This window comes from Vidua chalybeata, chromosome 1, assembly GCF_026979565.1.
Source record: "Vidua chalybeata isolate OUT-0048 chromosome 1, bVidCha1 merged haplotype, whole genome shotgun sequence".
Taxonomy (NCBI): Eukaryota; Metazoa; Chordata; class Aves; order Passeriformes; family Viduidae; genus Vidua; species Vidua chalybeata.
The window spans coordinates 130,668,650-130,685,851 of record NC_071530.1 but is presented as its reverse complement, the minus strand read 5'-3'; the positions used below and the strand labels follow the sequence as shown (position 1 = coordinate 130,685,851).

The window sequence follows — 17,202 nt, the reverse complement described above, 5'->3', positions numbered from 1 at the left end:
TGGTGAACCTCTCATAAGACCTAAAAATGGACCTGACTGAAGCTATTATATTATTTTAGCATTTTGACTATAATTTGACCATTCTATGATATATTACCATTAAAAAAGACAAGATTAATTTGCCCTATAACCTGAAAACTTCTAGAAACTACAGTACTGCCTTAAAACAGTGAAAAGAAAGAGCTGTTTAGCTAATAGTACATAATTCCAATGCACAGAATGAAAGACAGAAACAAAATCAGTAAACGTGTACACAAAATCAATACACTATTCTGATGCAAAAAAATTTATTTGGTATATTTTTCCTTCTGCACAAGATCACTGTGCATTCAAATGGTTATTATATCATAGTCAAAGAGGTATCATATCTTCATCTGAAATATAAGAACTACTTAAAGGAATACATCTAAGTGAAAATCATAAATGGAAGAGACCAAAACAGCAAAAAGAAGCAGGAATGCATAAAAGAGAGTGTGTTTTGAGGAAAACAGATATAATAATAAAACAGAAAACCAAGGGTAGCAGAATTTTACTACAGCTACAATCCACATGCATTAGTGGACTTGCAATCTTTACTGAAGAACAGAAATCTTCTTTCTTGCTGTTTTATTACCTTGGCAACATATCCTCCATGTCAGCAATTACATAGGAGACAACAGTCCAAACAGCAGCACAGAGATTCATCTGGTTTGGATCCTGAACTGTCATCGTGTCCCCTTGAGAATGATGAAACCAGAAGTATTTATTGTTGTCATTATACAAGCTGGCACCTACAGAGAAAAATGGGCAAAGTTCCATTATAGGAATACAAATATTTAAAGAGGAATATAAACTTTAATCTGTTTCTTGGCTGTTAATGATTAAAGCCACATGCAACTGTATAAAATTCATAATACATTTGAAATAAAATAACTGTACAGAGCCATACCATGTGCAGTTTGTAGGTTTTAGGTTAATTGCCTTGTGTGAGCATGAGACAGCAAAAATTCACACTGGGGAAAAGCCAAGCTTCCCCTGGGAGACTCGTTTCCTCAGCAACAGTATGCATCCATTTTCTTCGGAAACGAACAGAGTTCAAGCAGGAAAATCCCTACAGTAACTCCACCGCAGCGCTTCCCCTGTTCTCCACTGATGAGTTACAACTGATTTATGAATTCTTTCCTTGCTCTTACTTGTGTTGAGGAACACTTAGGAATTTGCTTCTGCTTTTGAGCCCCTCTACATCACAAGGATGTGTTGTTCCAGAACAAGTTTCCAGATAATCTGGGGTATCCCAGGTAGCCCAGGACTGCATTTCTCTTACAGTCAGGAGTCCTCATCAGCTGGGCCAGAAGCAAGTTGAGTGAAATCACAATTCTTTCCATTCAGGAACAACTGATTCCCTCTGGGACCACATAGGCAGGGAAAGGACTACTTTTCCCCAAGCCAGGTGGGTTCAGGGAGCACAAATAAAGCTTGCAAGGCCCCTCTCAAAGCCAAGATGAGCTGTAGAAACTGACACCCAACTAGGAGCTGCAGCAGAGATGCTGGCAGAGGATTATTATCCTGGCTATTCTCTGCTCCAGTACCCATTGACCCTCTCTAACTCCCTATTCCCTTGAATTTCCTTCTTTCCTAATTCATTATCTCTGCCTCCCCTCCAGTTTTATCAGCCTCCATCAGCTTTGTCGTAATGTCAACAATAATTCCAACATTAACAGAATTCCACATCAAATTTTGATAATCAGTAAATTTGATATTTTCCCCCACCACACTCATTCACTGCTTGCAATTCCTTTGCCTTGATTCCTTTATCCTGCTCCCTGACCAGAGCTAGGAGGTGCACAGCTCCCTGGGAAGGACTCACTTAGCAGAAGACCCACTCCTTTCTTGATTAACAAACCCAGAGAACTGTGTGAATTCACAAGTAAGAGCTATGGGCTCCAGGCAGAAACACAGACTGGGGATAGTCCTGCCATGCCAAGTAAGAAGGAAAAAAACCCAGGACTGTTTGACTATAAAGATGAAATACATAAATTATTGATATATTTATTTACATGCAGTAGAAATCAGTATCAGATGATGATAAACTCATGTGTGCTTGTAAGACCTACTGTTACAATTTTTCTTGGTTTTCCTGAGATGCCTGAAGCCTTTGAAGAGAACGAAAGCAAAATTTCCCACAGCACAACGGTACATTCCTATAACACATATCTTTTGATCACTGAAACAATCATTCAGAACAGAGTCCAGCTCTCCCTGTGGGTAACAGGCATGTTTCTCTTGCTGTCATGAAGACTGACTTGGTTGGCTCAGTTGACTGCTATTTTAGAGAGATGGAATAGAAAGTTAATGCATTTCAATTCCATCCAAGGTGAAGATCCTTTCATAAGACACATGATAAGCAGAAAGACCAAATGCTACAGCATAAGGTTATACAGTATTGTGACTGATTTCATTTTAAGAAGCTCATCTTGTTCTTAAATGACCTGTTTGCTCCTGACTTGAAGCATTGCAATCCCACAGAAGTCACTGGGTAGGTTACAGGTGCTGAATTATGTTATAATAATTTTAGCATTAAATTTATGTCAAGTCATAGTCACTTTTAAAATTTTCTTCTGAATCCTCTTAAATATATGCAATCATAAAAGGATTGAACAATGATAAATTCTTTAACTGATGGACTTCTGCACTACAGACACATTAACACAAGTTAAACTGTAGAGGCAACTCCATTGCTGGTTTTGAACACTTCTGTAAGACTCAAGACAAAAATTGCCCAGATTTTATAGTAGAAATTTCACTAATCAGAGTAATTATGGATTTATAGAATGATGTTTCATTCCTGTGAGTGGAACAAAAACTAACACACTTTGCTTTGTCATGTTTAACTCTCTGAAACACTGGAAAATATTTTTTTTCTCTGAATTGATTTTATAAATCAGAAAACTGCCAACTTTGACATCAAGCAATTGCTGTGCAAGAAAATCAAAAGGTTTTCAAACTGGCCATGCTGTCTCTGTCATGTTGTGGGCTAGCATTGAAGCCAGTGACCTGCAAACACCTTGAGACACTAAGGAAAAGACCCTAAGAAAGCAGTTTTATCCTGTGTAATTAGAAACTAAAGTGAAAATTCATGTCCTTGGCTTTGAGCACAAGAAGAGTTTACAGCTGAGGGCCTCACGGAAACCTCTGGACACGAAGCACTCTGGGGCACAGATATGACTGCAAGCAATTTTCATTGCAAGGAAGTCTCCTGCTTCACACTTGAGACTCCTCCATGCTGGTGTCAGCTGCCTGCAGACATTTCTGCTGCCAGAGGTTGCCAGGCTGCAGTGAGACACTGACAAGTGCCCCCTCACCAGTAAATGCATCCAGGGCTGAGAGCAGCCCTTGCAGATGACCATGAAGAGGGAAGTTCTGCAGGGCCCTGCAGACTGCAGTCAGGCTGGGTTACCTCAATAAAGTCCATGGGGACCTTCAGCCTCTTTTCTAAAAATCTAACAGAAGAAGCAATGCTGTGAGCATAATTTGGTGGTGGTGTTGTTGTGTAACATTTGTCTCAGGAACAACAGTCAATAATAAATGGGGGCTTATTTTTACCAAGCTAGGAGTCAAGTAACAGAGATGAGGAGCCATGGCTCACAGACCTATAAATTATTCATCCATGTCCATGCTAGCCACCTAGAAAGGGAACAGCATATAGCCTTGAAAGAGTCCATAAGCTTTAATTAAGTACTTAAAAACCCTCAGTTGGGTGGTGTTATGTAGGTGTGTACCACATATCTAAGTCTGATTTCCAGGTGGAACCAATGCTTGAAAACTAAACCAAGAGATGGGCTAGGTGCTACACTGTCACATTTCATGCACTTTGCTCTTATTCCTGCATTTGCAGAGCAGTCATAAAGAAAAAAAGGCAATGTTTGCCAAACAACCCTTTTTAATTGTCCTTTTTCAGTCTGTTAACTTTTACAGTGATGCAAGTCACATGAGGAACACCGCTAACCAAAAAGGGGACCAGTGAGAAAGTGCTTCTAGCTGGATATAATATGTGCTGTGGCATGAAAAGAGGGAAAGTTAAAAACTGCTGCCAAAAATGCCATACGTATTACTTGAATGCATCAAAGATACTGGAAATTAAAAACTGAAGAAAATAAATCATTTAGGTCATCAATAAATAATGCAAAGATAATTCATAGCACCATTACAAGGTGACAGAAAACGCTCTTTAGCACAACTTTGTTACCTAATTTAATGCATGATACTGCATCAGCAGCTATCAAGTGCTACTGGTGATCCCCCAGGGTCAAACTCTAGGACAAACTGCCCAGAGAGGCTGCAGAGCTTCCATCTTTTGAGATATTCAAAGCCTGACAGAACATGGTCCTCAGCAACCTGGTGCAGCTGACCCTGCTTAAGCAGGGGAGTTGGACTAAGCAAGCTCAAGGGGTGCCTGCCAAACTCAGCCATCCTGTGTCACTCTAACCCATGGTGCCTTGGGTCTTTCAGACATCTCTCAGAATTCACACAACATTAAAACAAATTCTTCAGTTCAAGTTCATTCCTGTCTTGAACTCATTTGATGAGCTCTCTGCATAAACAGCTATGTCATACTTGGTTTGATGCACTGCATAAGGCAGGTAAAAGCAGCTGCTTTGGTAATTCATACTGACCATGTGTTTTTAATAATCAGCTATGTAAGACTGTCTTGATGAAAATACACACATATTGAGGAATTCTGAAAAACAGTCCATTCCTTCTAGCTTCTGATCTCAGCATGAAATGCCCAATGCAAACACTCAGCAGCTGATGATAAGGACATATCAAACACCAATTCTTCACACATTAATAAAATGACAAAGGTCTTATTGCCAGCTTAAGAAGATGAGATGCTGCTATTGAGGTAAAAGGATGCATGAACCACAAAAAGAATGATGGGCATGTCAATGATGACCACTGCCTCTTCTCACGCTCTGTCAGGCACTACTGCCTTCATAAGCACTGCTGTCATAAGTCATAACTAGAATGAAACTCTATTGCCAGATATTTAAGTACTCAAATTACTGTCATCTGTGCAAAAAAAAAAAAAAAAAAAAAAGACTGGAAAAGCAGATAATGATTATCAGAATGAATACAAAGGCAGTTTCCATAAAACTGTGTTCCATAAACCACAGGTATCTTCAAGGGGGAATGCAGTAACTTCAGAGTAATTTTACATCTTAAAATATTTTGCATTACACTCCTCCCTACAGTTTCTTTCTTTTCTTTTTATACCCCAAACAGCATTCAATTGCCAAAGGAAGTCAAATGTGAGTTGTGGAGTCAGTACATGTTTGCTACAGAGTCCCATCAATAGCTTCCCAGTTGCCTTTGCTTTCAAGTAAACTTCACAGCTATGTATGCTATGAATCTTTCAGATACAATGGGAAAATCCCCACTGTTTCTATAACCTCTCTTGGGTGTCCTGGGTCTTCAGTATTACAGCTAGATCTCTGGGACACTGACCTCTGCATGAACGTTGCCTTATACAGTGAAGTTAATATGCTAATGATTTATAAAAAAGTGTGTAACTTTTTCAGGTTTCATTTTATAGCAGTCCCTAGAGGACCTGACAGAACTGCCACTCCATTATTTTATGTGGTATATACACACCTCTCCAAAGAGAGAAGACTCCAGCTCAGAACACACACTCTAAATGGACAAGAGGGACTGAAGGATGAAAGGGGCATGCAGAGATGAAACGACAGATTAATTTTCTCACAGCAGCTGAGAAAGGAATAGATGCCAGACATCTGAGCTGAGGCCAGTATCCTGTTGAGTAAGCTGTACTACCTCCTAAGAGCAAAGTTGGAAATGCCTTACTTAACAAGGCATAATTTGCTCAATGTTTCCAAAAGTTTACAAATAGAAAGGGGTTATAAGGGTTATAACACACACTTCACTTGCATCTTCCAAGTACCTGTTTGAGCTTCACCTTCGTGTCAGGACAAATCTACATGCAATCAAAGGTATTGACTGCTTCAAGTAAGATGTCAAGATATCAGATGCCTGATATGAAACCTTATTTTTATTTCTGCAGTGATTTCCCTGGCTATAAAAGATGGATTCCTTTTTTTTCCTATTTATTAAATACTGCTTTTGTTTCCTGCTTGTTCTTTAAGAAACAGGAGAAATGCTTTTACTTAATTTTCAAGTTTATTCTAATCTCAGACCTTTTTCATGCCAATGACACTATTCAGGAATGTACTAAAAGTCTATAATGCCTTAAAAATAAAGCAAATCCTGACAAAATATACTTTTTCTTTTCTTTTACATCATGTACTCAAATATAATGAAATAAGAGGCAAAGGGACATATCACAATCTCCTATGCAGTTAAAAACTGGTATGCACCAGGAAAGCATAAACACAGAAGTTAAGAGCCTTCTATTCCTCACACACAGTAATAGAATCAATAGCCTCTCCCTTCTCATAACTGGAGCATTTCTGTCTCACACATTTTGAAAGGTCAAAACTTCAGGGCAGAAGTAAGAAGACACACGGCTTTTCCTTCAAAGGAGATGTGCCAAAGACCTACAAAAGGAAAAACAGATGAAAGAAAGGAAGAGGAACAATTTCTTATTTTATTTTTATTTTCATTTTGTGCCTTTCTAAAACCCAGCAAAATCACAAATCTCAAGTGGTCAGGGAGTAAATCTGCTGCAATGGCAGCTGCGTTTAGGATGGGCTGGCTGGAATGCTCCATAGGTACCTCAACATCTCTTTTGCTGCAAGCCCTGTAGAGTGCTTGACTGCTTGTTTTAGGTGTTGGACAGATTGTTTAGTGTGCTGTCCTTGCCTAACCTCAGTCTGCAGAACTACTACTGTAATGAAAACCCAATTATTGTGGGCATCTCTTGCATGTATTTTGGTGGTCATATTAACCTCTTCCTTTGTGGGATAACCTGTAGCTGACAGCTGCCTTTAATGTCAATTATTTCATTATCCATTTTCAAGTCAGCAGAGGCAATGGAGAATGCTAATGCTGTTTAGTGGGGCACTGACAGCATTAGTTTTCTTGTCACTTAGTCTCAAATGATAAAATTACAGGCTAAGTTGCTTGAATTTCATGGCTACCAACACTGAAATAGTTTCCAGTACAGAGCTTATAAATAACATCAGAAGCCCTGCTGTTTCACCTCCTGAGTCACTCTCTCTAAAGTCTTTAAAATTCATGATTCAAACAACAAGACAGAGGGAAAGCTTTCAGGTGGTTGTTTCAGTGACTAATTAAATGAGGCTACAGTATAAGGGAGACAATATGAAGTTTGCATTACTTCTTGTTTTGCTTAATGCATTTCAGAATGAATCCTGTGGATACACTAAACGGACTAAATTACAGCTCAGAATTATCACAGTTACTTTTGCAATGCATTAACCTTTCACTTAGTGCATCAGAGGACCAGTGACAGTGGGGGATCCAACCTAAACTTGCATGAAATGCTGTGAAATGAGGTGCCGGGGAAGGAAGCAGTTCTACTTCATAGAGCACAGGCTGACTAGACTCTAAAATAATATCCTAAACAGCCCTTGACTGGGAAAAAACCCACAAAACCCCAAACAAATCTTCAACAGTAAAAAGCACTGGAAGTTCTTCCTCCATTCATCCAACCTCTGTCTTAAATTGTCACGGTTCTTTTTTTAATAAAAAAGAGAGAAGGGTAAGTCTCCCTAGCTGGTGCTGCCTAAACATGACCCATTGCAGGTTCACTCTCTGGGATGGAGAGATCCTCCACAGGCCCACTCATCACTAACTTTGGGACCTGGTTACACTTCTGCCCACAGCTCCCTGTGACAATGCATGGTGTGCCTGAGCACTTCCTGTGGGTTCAGTACAGTTCTCACTTAGTGAGCTGTAGCACCAGCACCCTCCATTTTTTCATTCAGCTTCCCACCACTGGTGGCTTAATACAGTTTAATCGCACCTAACTCAGCTGCTTTTTCCAAGCTGAAAAATTCTCCTCTTGCAGAAACTATTCAGTATCTCTGAGGATGCAGGCTTCTGGTGACTCTTCTCCCTTTCCTAACTGTGTTTCACCATTCTTGAGACGAGAAGCCCAGTACTGCCTGCAAACAGCAGCACGTGAATGGACTCGTCACTACAGCACACCATGACACATCTCCTAAGGATGCTTTCTGCTTTTTCTCCCTTCCTTCCTCAGCTGCATGAAACAGTGTTTTTCACCTTCCCTGGGTATTGACTTGACAATTTCAAACAATTACCCACAGATTCCCAGATCATTCTTCTTGAAGATAACATAGATCCTGTTGCTCTGTATCCATAGTTCCTATACTGCATCACTCTGCATTTATTGACACAAAAATGTCACTGCTTGTTGTATTCTTTAGCTATTTTCTACTATAATATTACTGTCACATTTTCACAGTCAGTTTTAGTTTTGATATGAAATATTTGAAGCAAACTTTGCTAACTTGCTATTCTCGCTGTTCACTTCCTTTGCAGCTAATATGGAGTTTTGTGAACATCCAAAGTGACCAAAAAAAAAAAAAAAAAAAAAAAAAAAAAAAAAAAAAAAAAGAAGAGTGACTGGGCAGCCTAATGAAGACTTTCTCCATTAAGAAGACTGACAATTTATTTCTACCTTTTAAAAATCAGATATTTACCACAAAGGAGGTAAACCTCTCACCTCACAGTATCTTCTTCCTCTATAGTCTTTGTCTAGGGGCTTTTGAAGACTCAGCTATACTTCACTGACCAGATCCAGCTACAAAAATGGTTACAAACTTCTGAAAATGCCTTGTTAGACTGGTGAGGCATGACTTCTTTCTTCCAACATGGACTCTTGAATTACTTTTGTATTTTGTGTTCTGTCTCTGTGACCACCCTGGCTAACTAAAACACAGATCCCTGTTTAGGAGATTGCCTACTTACAGCATATAAATTCAGAAGGATTATGTACCTGTATTATATACCTGTTTATGTTTGTAGTTAGTGTGTATATTTTAATATAATTTACTTAATTTGTGATTTCTTTAAAACTATGTATATACCTATGTATGTTATGCAGAGACTAATTAAAAAGTTGATAGTTGTAAAAATGATTGTTGGATTTATAAATCCCTTGTATTTTGCATTCTCTTTCAAACACTCTAAGTGGAATGAAAGTCACTGCAAAATCAGCAGTTTCTCTAATTTAGAATTCTTTTTCATGTGTTTGTTTATGTCTCAGCTCAGTAAAGCAGTTAAATATTGAGAATGTGATTTATTTTAATGCCATTAAGCTTTAAATGTCACACAAAAGGGTCAGGTGAATAGTGGGACCCATTTGAACCATCTTTTCCTGATCAAATGCATTTCTGTGTTTCTATACACTCTGTATAACTGCAGCATGTAGCTGACATTATAAGGTTGCTTATAAACCCAAACTATTGAAGCACTTTCTTCAGTGTTCTCTGCTAGCCAAAGAGCCTCCTGCTAACACCCAGGGCTAGACCCTTGTTCCACCCTGTTCCAACAACTTCCAAAATCACCCCAGAAATGTTGTGGAAAGAGACACCCCCTAGACTGTTTAAAAGTCACATACGGGAAGAGAGAACCATGAAAATGACCCATTTGTCAAGATTTTGAGTAGCATTTCTGTTTGCAGTAATTGTCTGCATTCATTTGCATTTTCAATCCATTCAAGAAGCTTCCTTGTATTTTACAAGAAACGGAGCTATTTCCTAAACCAAACTCACAAACCAGTTTAAGGCAAGCCTTTAGGCCTGCTTTTCCAGGGGATGCTGGAGACAGAGAGGAAACACACAGGTTCTCATTTGCTGTAGCCTTCGCTTCTAGATATGATTACAGCTGGATGCTTAATCACAAAGTTCCTGTAGGAGCCTTCCTACCAAGTAGTCCACTACTAGAAATGCCAATGGTGATAGGACCCAACCAAGCAGAGCTCCCTTCTGCCCAGATGGTGGTGAAAAGAGCCCTTTAATGAGCATTCTTCTGCTTAAATAATTATGAAAAAAAAATCCCAAACCACAAAACCAGTCACCTAATTAAAGTAAAACACATCCTAAGCACCCTACAAGTCTGTTGTATTTTATATCACAGAAATCAAAACTGCATTTATTCAACCACACCCACAGGATGAGCAATGGTTTCATTGTCTGTATTTTTGCACCCCACTGAGACTATCAAACTATTCAAGTTCATGGTGGATTTTAGATGTAGGATCATTATACAAAACTGGAAGAATATACTATGCCTACAACAATAAAATATCCTTTAACATATCTGTGGTTACTTGCGTAATGCATACTTGAGTTTTAAACTAGTAAGTTATTTCATAACATGTTAGATGCTCCAGATATTGGTGTTGAAATATCTTTTTCATTTGATCTCCAAACCAGTGTATATTTAGCTAGTTCATTAGTAACAGAAATGCTGAGAAGTGCTTGAAACAAAGTTCAAAGCTTATTGCAAGATCCAGGACTATCCAAATGCGGGAGTTTTCAGTCTTTAGGGTTGGGGTTCAGAAAGCCACAAAGCCTACAGGTCCAGGGACCTGTAAGAACCCTACTTTCTGGGGTTGCAGAAGGCATGTGAAATGGAGCATAGCACTGCACCAACACTGCTCCCTTCACACCTTTCTTAGCTGGCCCACCCATAATGCAGGGCACCTCAGCTGCAAGCAATGATTGGGATTAGGGTTCAGAGAACCCCAAAAAACCTTTCTGCTCTAGTCTAAAATCATGTTATCCAATGGGTGATGAACACAAACTAGGAGGAATGATTATTTATTCAATATTTTAAGCAACAGATTGCATATTTTTGTCAGTAAAACTACAAAAGAACAACACACACAAAAAAAGAAAGCTAAAAATAATTAAGGTAAAGTGAAGACACCTGCTGCAACATTGTTCTTCACAATCTCAAAATCTCTCTGTTTTAATGTTCCATGAAATTACATGGGGCTTCATTAGGAAAAGAAAGGTGAAAATTAAAGAATTTCTGTCCTTTAAAGTAAGGAAGTAGAGAAATTGCTCACACCTAATCTGACTCTGCAGTGTATCACTACTTGTATGTGGGCTCTGGCTAATCCACAGAGCAGAACTAATCCTAGAAGAAGACAAAGCAAATAAAGCAATGACCCTAACTAGCACAACTCTTCCAGCCTGTAAATTTGAGTTGCTGTGATAGCTATCTTGCCACAGAGCAAATGCACTTGTCAAAATGCTATTAAGAGCAAAAAGAAAAAAAAAAAAAGCATATAAGCTCAGTAAGAACACTAAGAGAAGCTGACAATTAATTTTAAGTTGAAAGTTTAACCTGTTTGCTTTTGCTGAATGATCCTCAGTCACATCAGTAAATGCAAATAGCATTTGTCTTAAATGCAGGCTTACTGCATTCTGTGTTCTACTATGCTGCTTTCTTATGAAGTTTACTTTACTTTGGTTTCGTTCAAATTAAACCTATATGGTTGAAGGTCTCATTTAAAACATGGAAAGCAAAGACTGATTGGGTGAAAGTGTACAGAAATAGAACAAGGCACTAGTGAGTCCAGCTGCCATGAGTGCCAAGCTGTTGAGTACATCTTTGAAAATCCTCCTCCATCACAATCATAATTTTGCAGAAATCAGGGACCAATATATATTTTTTCTTCATTTGTTAATAAGAACCTGCAAAGGCCTATTTAAAATTATATACTCTTACAGAAATTTTTAAGCAACTCCAAAAGACACGTTTTACATATGATGCAACAAATGCAGATAATTTGATAACAGTGACAAACTCTACACACTAAAAAGCAAATACACCTCTATTAGTTCAAATACTACCCACCAATCTTCTGATCTATTATGTCTATGCTAAAACTTAAAGCAATGTTTACAGCTGTAAAAATGGAAATAATTTCAAATTGGATTTAGTCAAAGAAATCAAGCACAAACACACTCTTCTAAAATTGTTTACGTTGCCACATTCAAATACCACCTATAGACTAGTGCAAAGGGACAAAAAGACCCAGTGATGATGATTGTTAGCAGCCCAAAGCAAAATTATTATCAAATTATTAGAATTATATTAATAGAGAGAAGCTATAATTTAATACATTCATTTAAAAAACCCTTAATCTCTGCATTGCTATGTTTGCTTTCCACAGGACAAAGACATGCTCCCCGAAATGCAAGTTTTCATCACCAGAATACCATTATACTATTGGTTCCTTGGTTCCTTTCAAATATATAAATTGAAGACTCTTTTTACAGAGTAGATACATAAAAATAAATATTAACTTATATATATATATACATATATATCTACCAACCTACACATAATTAAAAACCTTTCAGGAGCCAAATGCACAGTTGCAAAACAGAATGGCATGCTATATTTTCAAAGGACTGCAACAAATACTCAGTCAAACTGGGATTATAAACCTTACCTAAAAATAATCTGAATGAAAAATTTTTACACACTGGACAATATTTATTTCACTTTGACATCCTCCCTTTACTTTTACATCCTCACTTTAAAACTAACAGGCATCTGATAGTAAAAAAAAAAAAAAAAAGACAGGAGGATTTTTCTTGCTTTAAGGGCCATCATTGCAAAATAATTGTGCATGCTTATTGGTTGAATAGATTCCATTTCCCACTTCTAAAAGAGAAAGAAAAAAAGAAGAAAAACTGGTACGTCTCATTAGTCCTGGGTAGTCTAACCTTAGCCTTAGCTATTATCAGATTCGTCAGAAAAGGTGAAGAAAAAGCACAACCTTTTTGGAAATGCAGCCACTGAAATTAGAAAGCATTGAGTGAAGAAGAGAATATTTCCCCTGTCACATATTCCTTTCAGGGTCAAAAAGCACACAAGTGAGAGTTTTAGTAACTCATTCCAGGTAAGTACAGTCAAGCTGTTTCCAGGCTGACAGGCTGCCATTACATCTCACCACTGCCAGCAGGGTTCACTGCTGTGACTCTAAAGGTGGCTCTAGGTTTGGAAAAATAGGGTGTAGTAGAGAAGACAACAATAACTAGCTAATAATTAGATTCTTGTGCTGTGTATCGCGAGCCCAAGGCTCTCATCATTAGATGAGGCACCTGGAGTGTCTTTACCACTGTCTATTTCAGCAAATGGAGTGGCCAAATATTCAATCCTTGAAACAGTAGAAGAGCAACCACACTTTTCCCTATTTCAATGAATTTAAAACACAATGCAAATCAAAAGAAAAAAATAAGGATCTGAAAAAAGTCAACAAAAGGCAAGGAATAATGCTATCACCGATGGGAACATGGATTCAGCATTTACAATTTTTTTTTTTTTCCCTGCAAAAATGATGCTCTACACCTAAAACTGGGGGGCAGATGTTTTTGCCCAGGTAAATGTAATGAGGACTGGAGCCAAGGGCCAAGCCACAACTCGCAGAGCTCAGGGAGGTGAAACCAAAAGAGGTCTGGCTGGGGAGGACTGACACAAGCCATGGGCAAAGCAGCGATCCTGCCCATTTCCACAGATGCAGGAGACCTGGCTCAGCAAGCAGGAGATCTCATACCTGTTAAATTGTTACAGTGTTTCTTAGCACTCTCTTAGCTCAGGCTCCAGGAACCACAGGCAGTCCCTTCCCTCTTGCTGTCTAATTAGACACCTGAAGTAATTACTCGAATTAAGAGGTAATGAAATTGTCATTGGGTTGAGAATACTGAATGAAAAAGTTTTTAATCTCAGATAATGTTGTCAAAAACAGAGGACTATGTCTCAAAAACATTATACCCTTAACAAATTTCCTGGCAGCTATTTGTCTGACTGAAAGAGAGAAGCTGCATGGAAAATATACAGAAAGCAAATGACATTTTTAACTGTGCAGTGATCCCTTCTTCCCCCCAAGCATTCTGAAATAAAAGACATAAATGCTGAGTGCTTGGAGGCTTCAACAGCATCTAATGCATGTGCTTTTAATGATGACTACACAAGAATATCTGCCCTAAAATGTAGCCAGCAGTGTTGGCGGACAAGGAAAGTACCCTCAGTATATAGGAACTATAGGAAGAAGCAGGCAGACTAATTAAGCTTGCACAATGCTTCCCGTTTAGCAAATCTTAGGGATTTAAAATTAAAGATATAATTTGGGCTGTTTTCAAGATTAAGATGTTTAAAACTTGTTGATTAGTTTTAGCTGCACAACGAAATCTGTTTCTTAGTTGAAGTCAGAAGGGCTAAAATCGTTCAGGCCAAGAAAACAAGCTGCTGCAGTAGGATGTTGAAGCCCTGAAGTGATCAGCCTGTGATCCTCACAGTGCAACTCAGCAAGAGAGTGAGAGCTGCCTTGTCCAACCCAATCTCTTTCATGTTGTTGGTGGTTCCAAGCTCAAGAGAAATGGTGACTGGAGCACTAATACCAATTTCAAGGCTGGCAGTGGCAGTTCTTTGCAAATATCTTAGGAACCTCCTGCATGGGGAAAAAAACCCACCCCAAGAACTAATCAAGGCTTTGCCAAAACAAGGAATTTTGGCTATTAGTGATCATCTATTTCTGCAACCTTTGAACAGTGACAACAAAATGAGGGATCAGAATAGAGTGTGTGAGTGCACAGAGCACCCCACAAGACTGTGCCTCTTTCTCCAGCAGCTGCTACAGATGGAAGCGCCTGGGTCAGGCTGCAAGATGCATCAGTCAATGCCTGGGTGCAATAAAAATCACAACTGCCCAGTCTTCAGCAATGTTTGTCTACAGACTTCCTTCAGTGACACCTGTAGCACATACAGCAGCCCTTAATTCTGCTCGGCAATATGAATGAAAAGACAATTGGTTAACAACTGTCTTTTAGTATTTTTTAAATATGTTTCAAACCCATATAGCTTATCTCAGAGTCTCTGTAATTTGGAAATGAAGGGCTGCTGCTGCAATGTCTCATCTGCCCACAGATGCAGCTAGCACTTTTAGAGCACAGAACAGAAATAATGCACAAGGAGTCAATAACAGTAATTGTAACATTAACACTTCCTGCTTGTCTCTGGCTTAAATCTGAAAATCAACTAAAAGATGCTTTTGTTTAAGAGTAGTTATTGTAGAAAGCTGAAAGTCCAAGACCTTCCACAGCTCTACACCTGTCATTTCACTTTGCCTCTTACACTTTTCCTTTCCCATCTGCCATACACTGCCTTTCTGCTTGAACCAAGCAGGAAGATGCAGGCACCCAACTGCAGCATGAGAACATTGGATTTACATTATACAAAGGCTCAAAGGAAAGACTTCATCACAATTTACATGTAGCTCTTTAACTAATTCATCTAACACTTTAACTAATTCACAGAACATTCTTGCACCTAAAAAGGTACTGAGTGTAACATTTATTGTCAGCCTGGTTACCCAGTTATTTAGCAGTGCTTAGACTCTATGCAGACTAGCACTACACAGAACAGAAAACCAGATGAACTGGGGAAAACCTCAAAGATTCAGTCAGCCTATTTCTCTCTCTCTGGTAGAAGACAGTGTTTCGAGAAAAAAATGGGGTCTCATCCTTCAGTACATCTGTCCAGCCATCAACAGATTAAGGACTTTCTGAGTAGGAGCTTGCCTTCATATCTCTGTGGTGGGCAGCCTTTGCTGGACCTTTCTCCCATGCAGTATTCCATCCTCATTAAATGTATGTTTGATCTTGATCTTCAAAATATCTTGTGATGCTGATTTCCTCCATTCAGTTATATCCTGTCCAGAGAAGTGTGTCTTCAAATTGGTTAGCGATGATGCTCTGATCCTCTGGTTATACTAAAAGGTGAATAGTTACTCTCCACCATATAATAGTGCTGCTTTTATATATATATATATATCTCATATAGTTTTACTTTTTTTTTTCTCCCCAGAGATTATAATCATTTAGTTAGTGGATTCTACCTTAAATGAAATGGTCAATCTGATAAAACCTGGAACTAGCCTGGTTCCTGTCTGCAGTCTAGACAGCAGCTTGTATAGGATAAAGATGGGTTTCCTTTGACTAAACTAATAATTTGTAACCTATATGATCTTGCTGCAGTGATACATGATGCAAAAACTGCAGCTTCCTGGAATCCATAGGAGAGGCAGACCATGAAAGGCAGAACTAGGAAGCAATGGGCTTTCCATTCTGTAGCAAATAACACAATTCTGCTTTTCTCTTTTCCCAACTCAAATGAAAATAAAAGGCACACAAAATTTTTCTCATAAAGTGAAATAAAACAGCAAAAACAGATACACCAATCATGTATATTTTCTTGACTCAATACATACATGAAACAAAATCTTAAAAATTCATATTTATCATTACTCTATATTTTATCTAAATGCTTAATCTTAGGGAAATAGTCCCAATTCTGTTATTTTCTATTCTAATTTCATCAAAATAGATCTTGTTTATATAAATGAACACACCTCAGTATCTTTTTGCTTGAACAAAAAAGCGAATCTACTGAGTGAAACTATTTCTGCAATGCATTCTATCTGTGAAGAAGCCCCAAAACACACACCTAGGATCAATGCCTTTAATGTCAGGAACCAAAGCTCTGTGATCTCCAGATGTTACCAGATGTTACCAGAATATAGGATGGTCCAGAACCTTGGTGTACATAATGGCTCCCTTTGAACTAACTTTCTGATCCTATAAAATATGTATAAAAGCTCAAAGTTCTGTTAATCACTAAGGACACCAGAACTGAAAAAGGAAATTATGTATACTGGAAGGTTGATCTAAATGGCATGAAAAATATACTCAGAGAGTAAAAAATGGAAGGATCTTTAGATAGGGGCATCATATGGGTCTAAGATTATTTTCTATTTTCATTATAGACCAAAGCAATGGAGTAAAATCTTCCTACACTATGAGATGGCACTTACCAGGGACATGTGGCAGTGGCATGGAGAGCATGATGAGAATTTGTTAAGGGATGTTCACCAATGAGATACTTGAAAAGACAACTCAGGATAATAATCAAGAGGTGCAAGCATAAACTACTACACCAAGGAAGGAAAAAATCAACTTCACATAAAAACCTGCTGCAAGTGGAAAAAAGTAACCATGTCTTTGGGTTCACAATGAAAAGAAATGAGAGTTAAAGCTCTTAAATTGCAGCAGGAATAGGTTAGATTGGAGAAAAACCTTATTAAGCACTAAGAATAGCAATGGGACAGGCCATCTGGTCTATAATGTTTCCATTACAGTAAGTTTTCAAGTTCAGCTTAAACAAATGTGAAAGAAATGACAG

At 38.4% G+C, this 17,202-nt stretch overlaps 1 protein-coding gene across 2 annotated transcripts in view; it reads right to left on the bottom strand.

Annotated features, from left to right (window-relative positions):
* Positions 1-270: 270 nt before the first annotated feature.
* The window catches only part of CPQ (carboxypeptidase Q), a 145,505-nt gene continuing 128,573 nt past the window's right edge, over positions 271-17,202 (bottom strand). For both annotated transcript variants that reach the window (XM_053958067.1, XM_053958060.1), the window contains exon 8: positions 271-770. In XM_053958067.1, the coding sequence (XP_053814042.1) occupies positions 610-770 (161 nt within the window). In that variant the 3' untranslated portion in view covers positions 271-609. The remainder of the gene's footprint in view (positions 771-17,202) is intronic.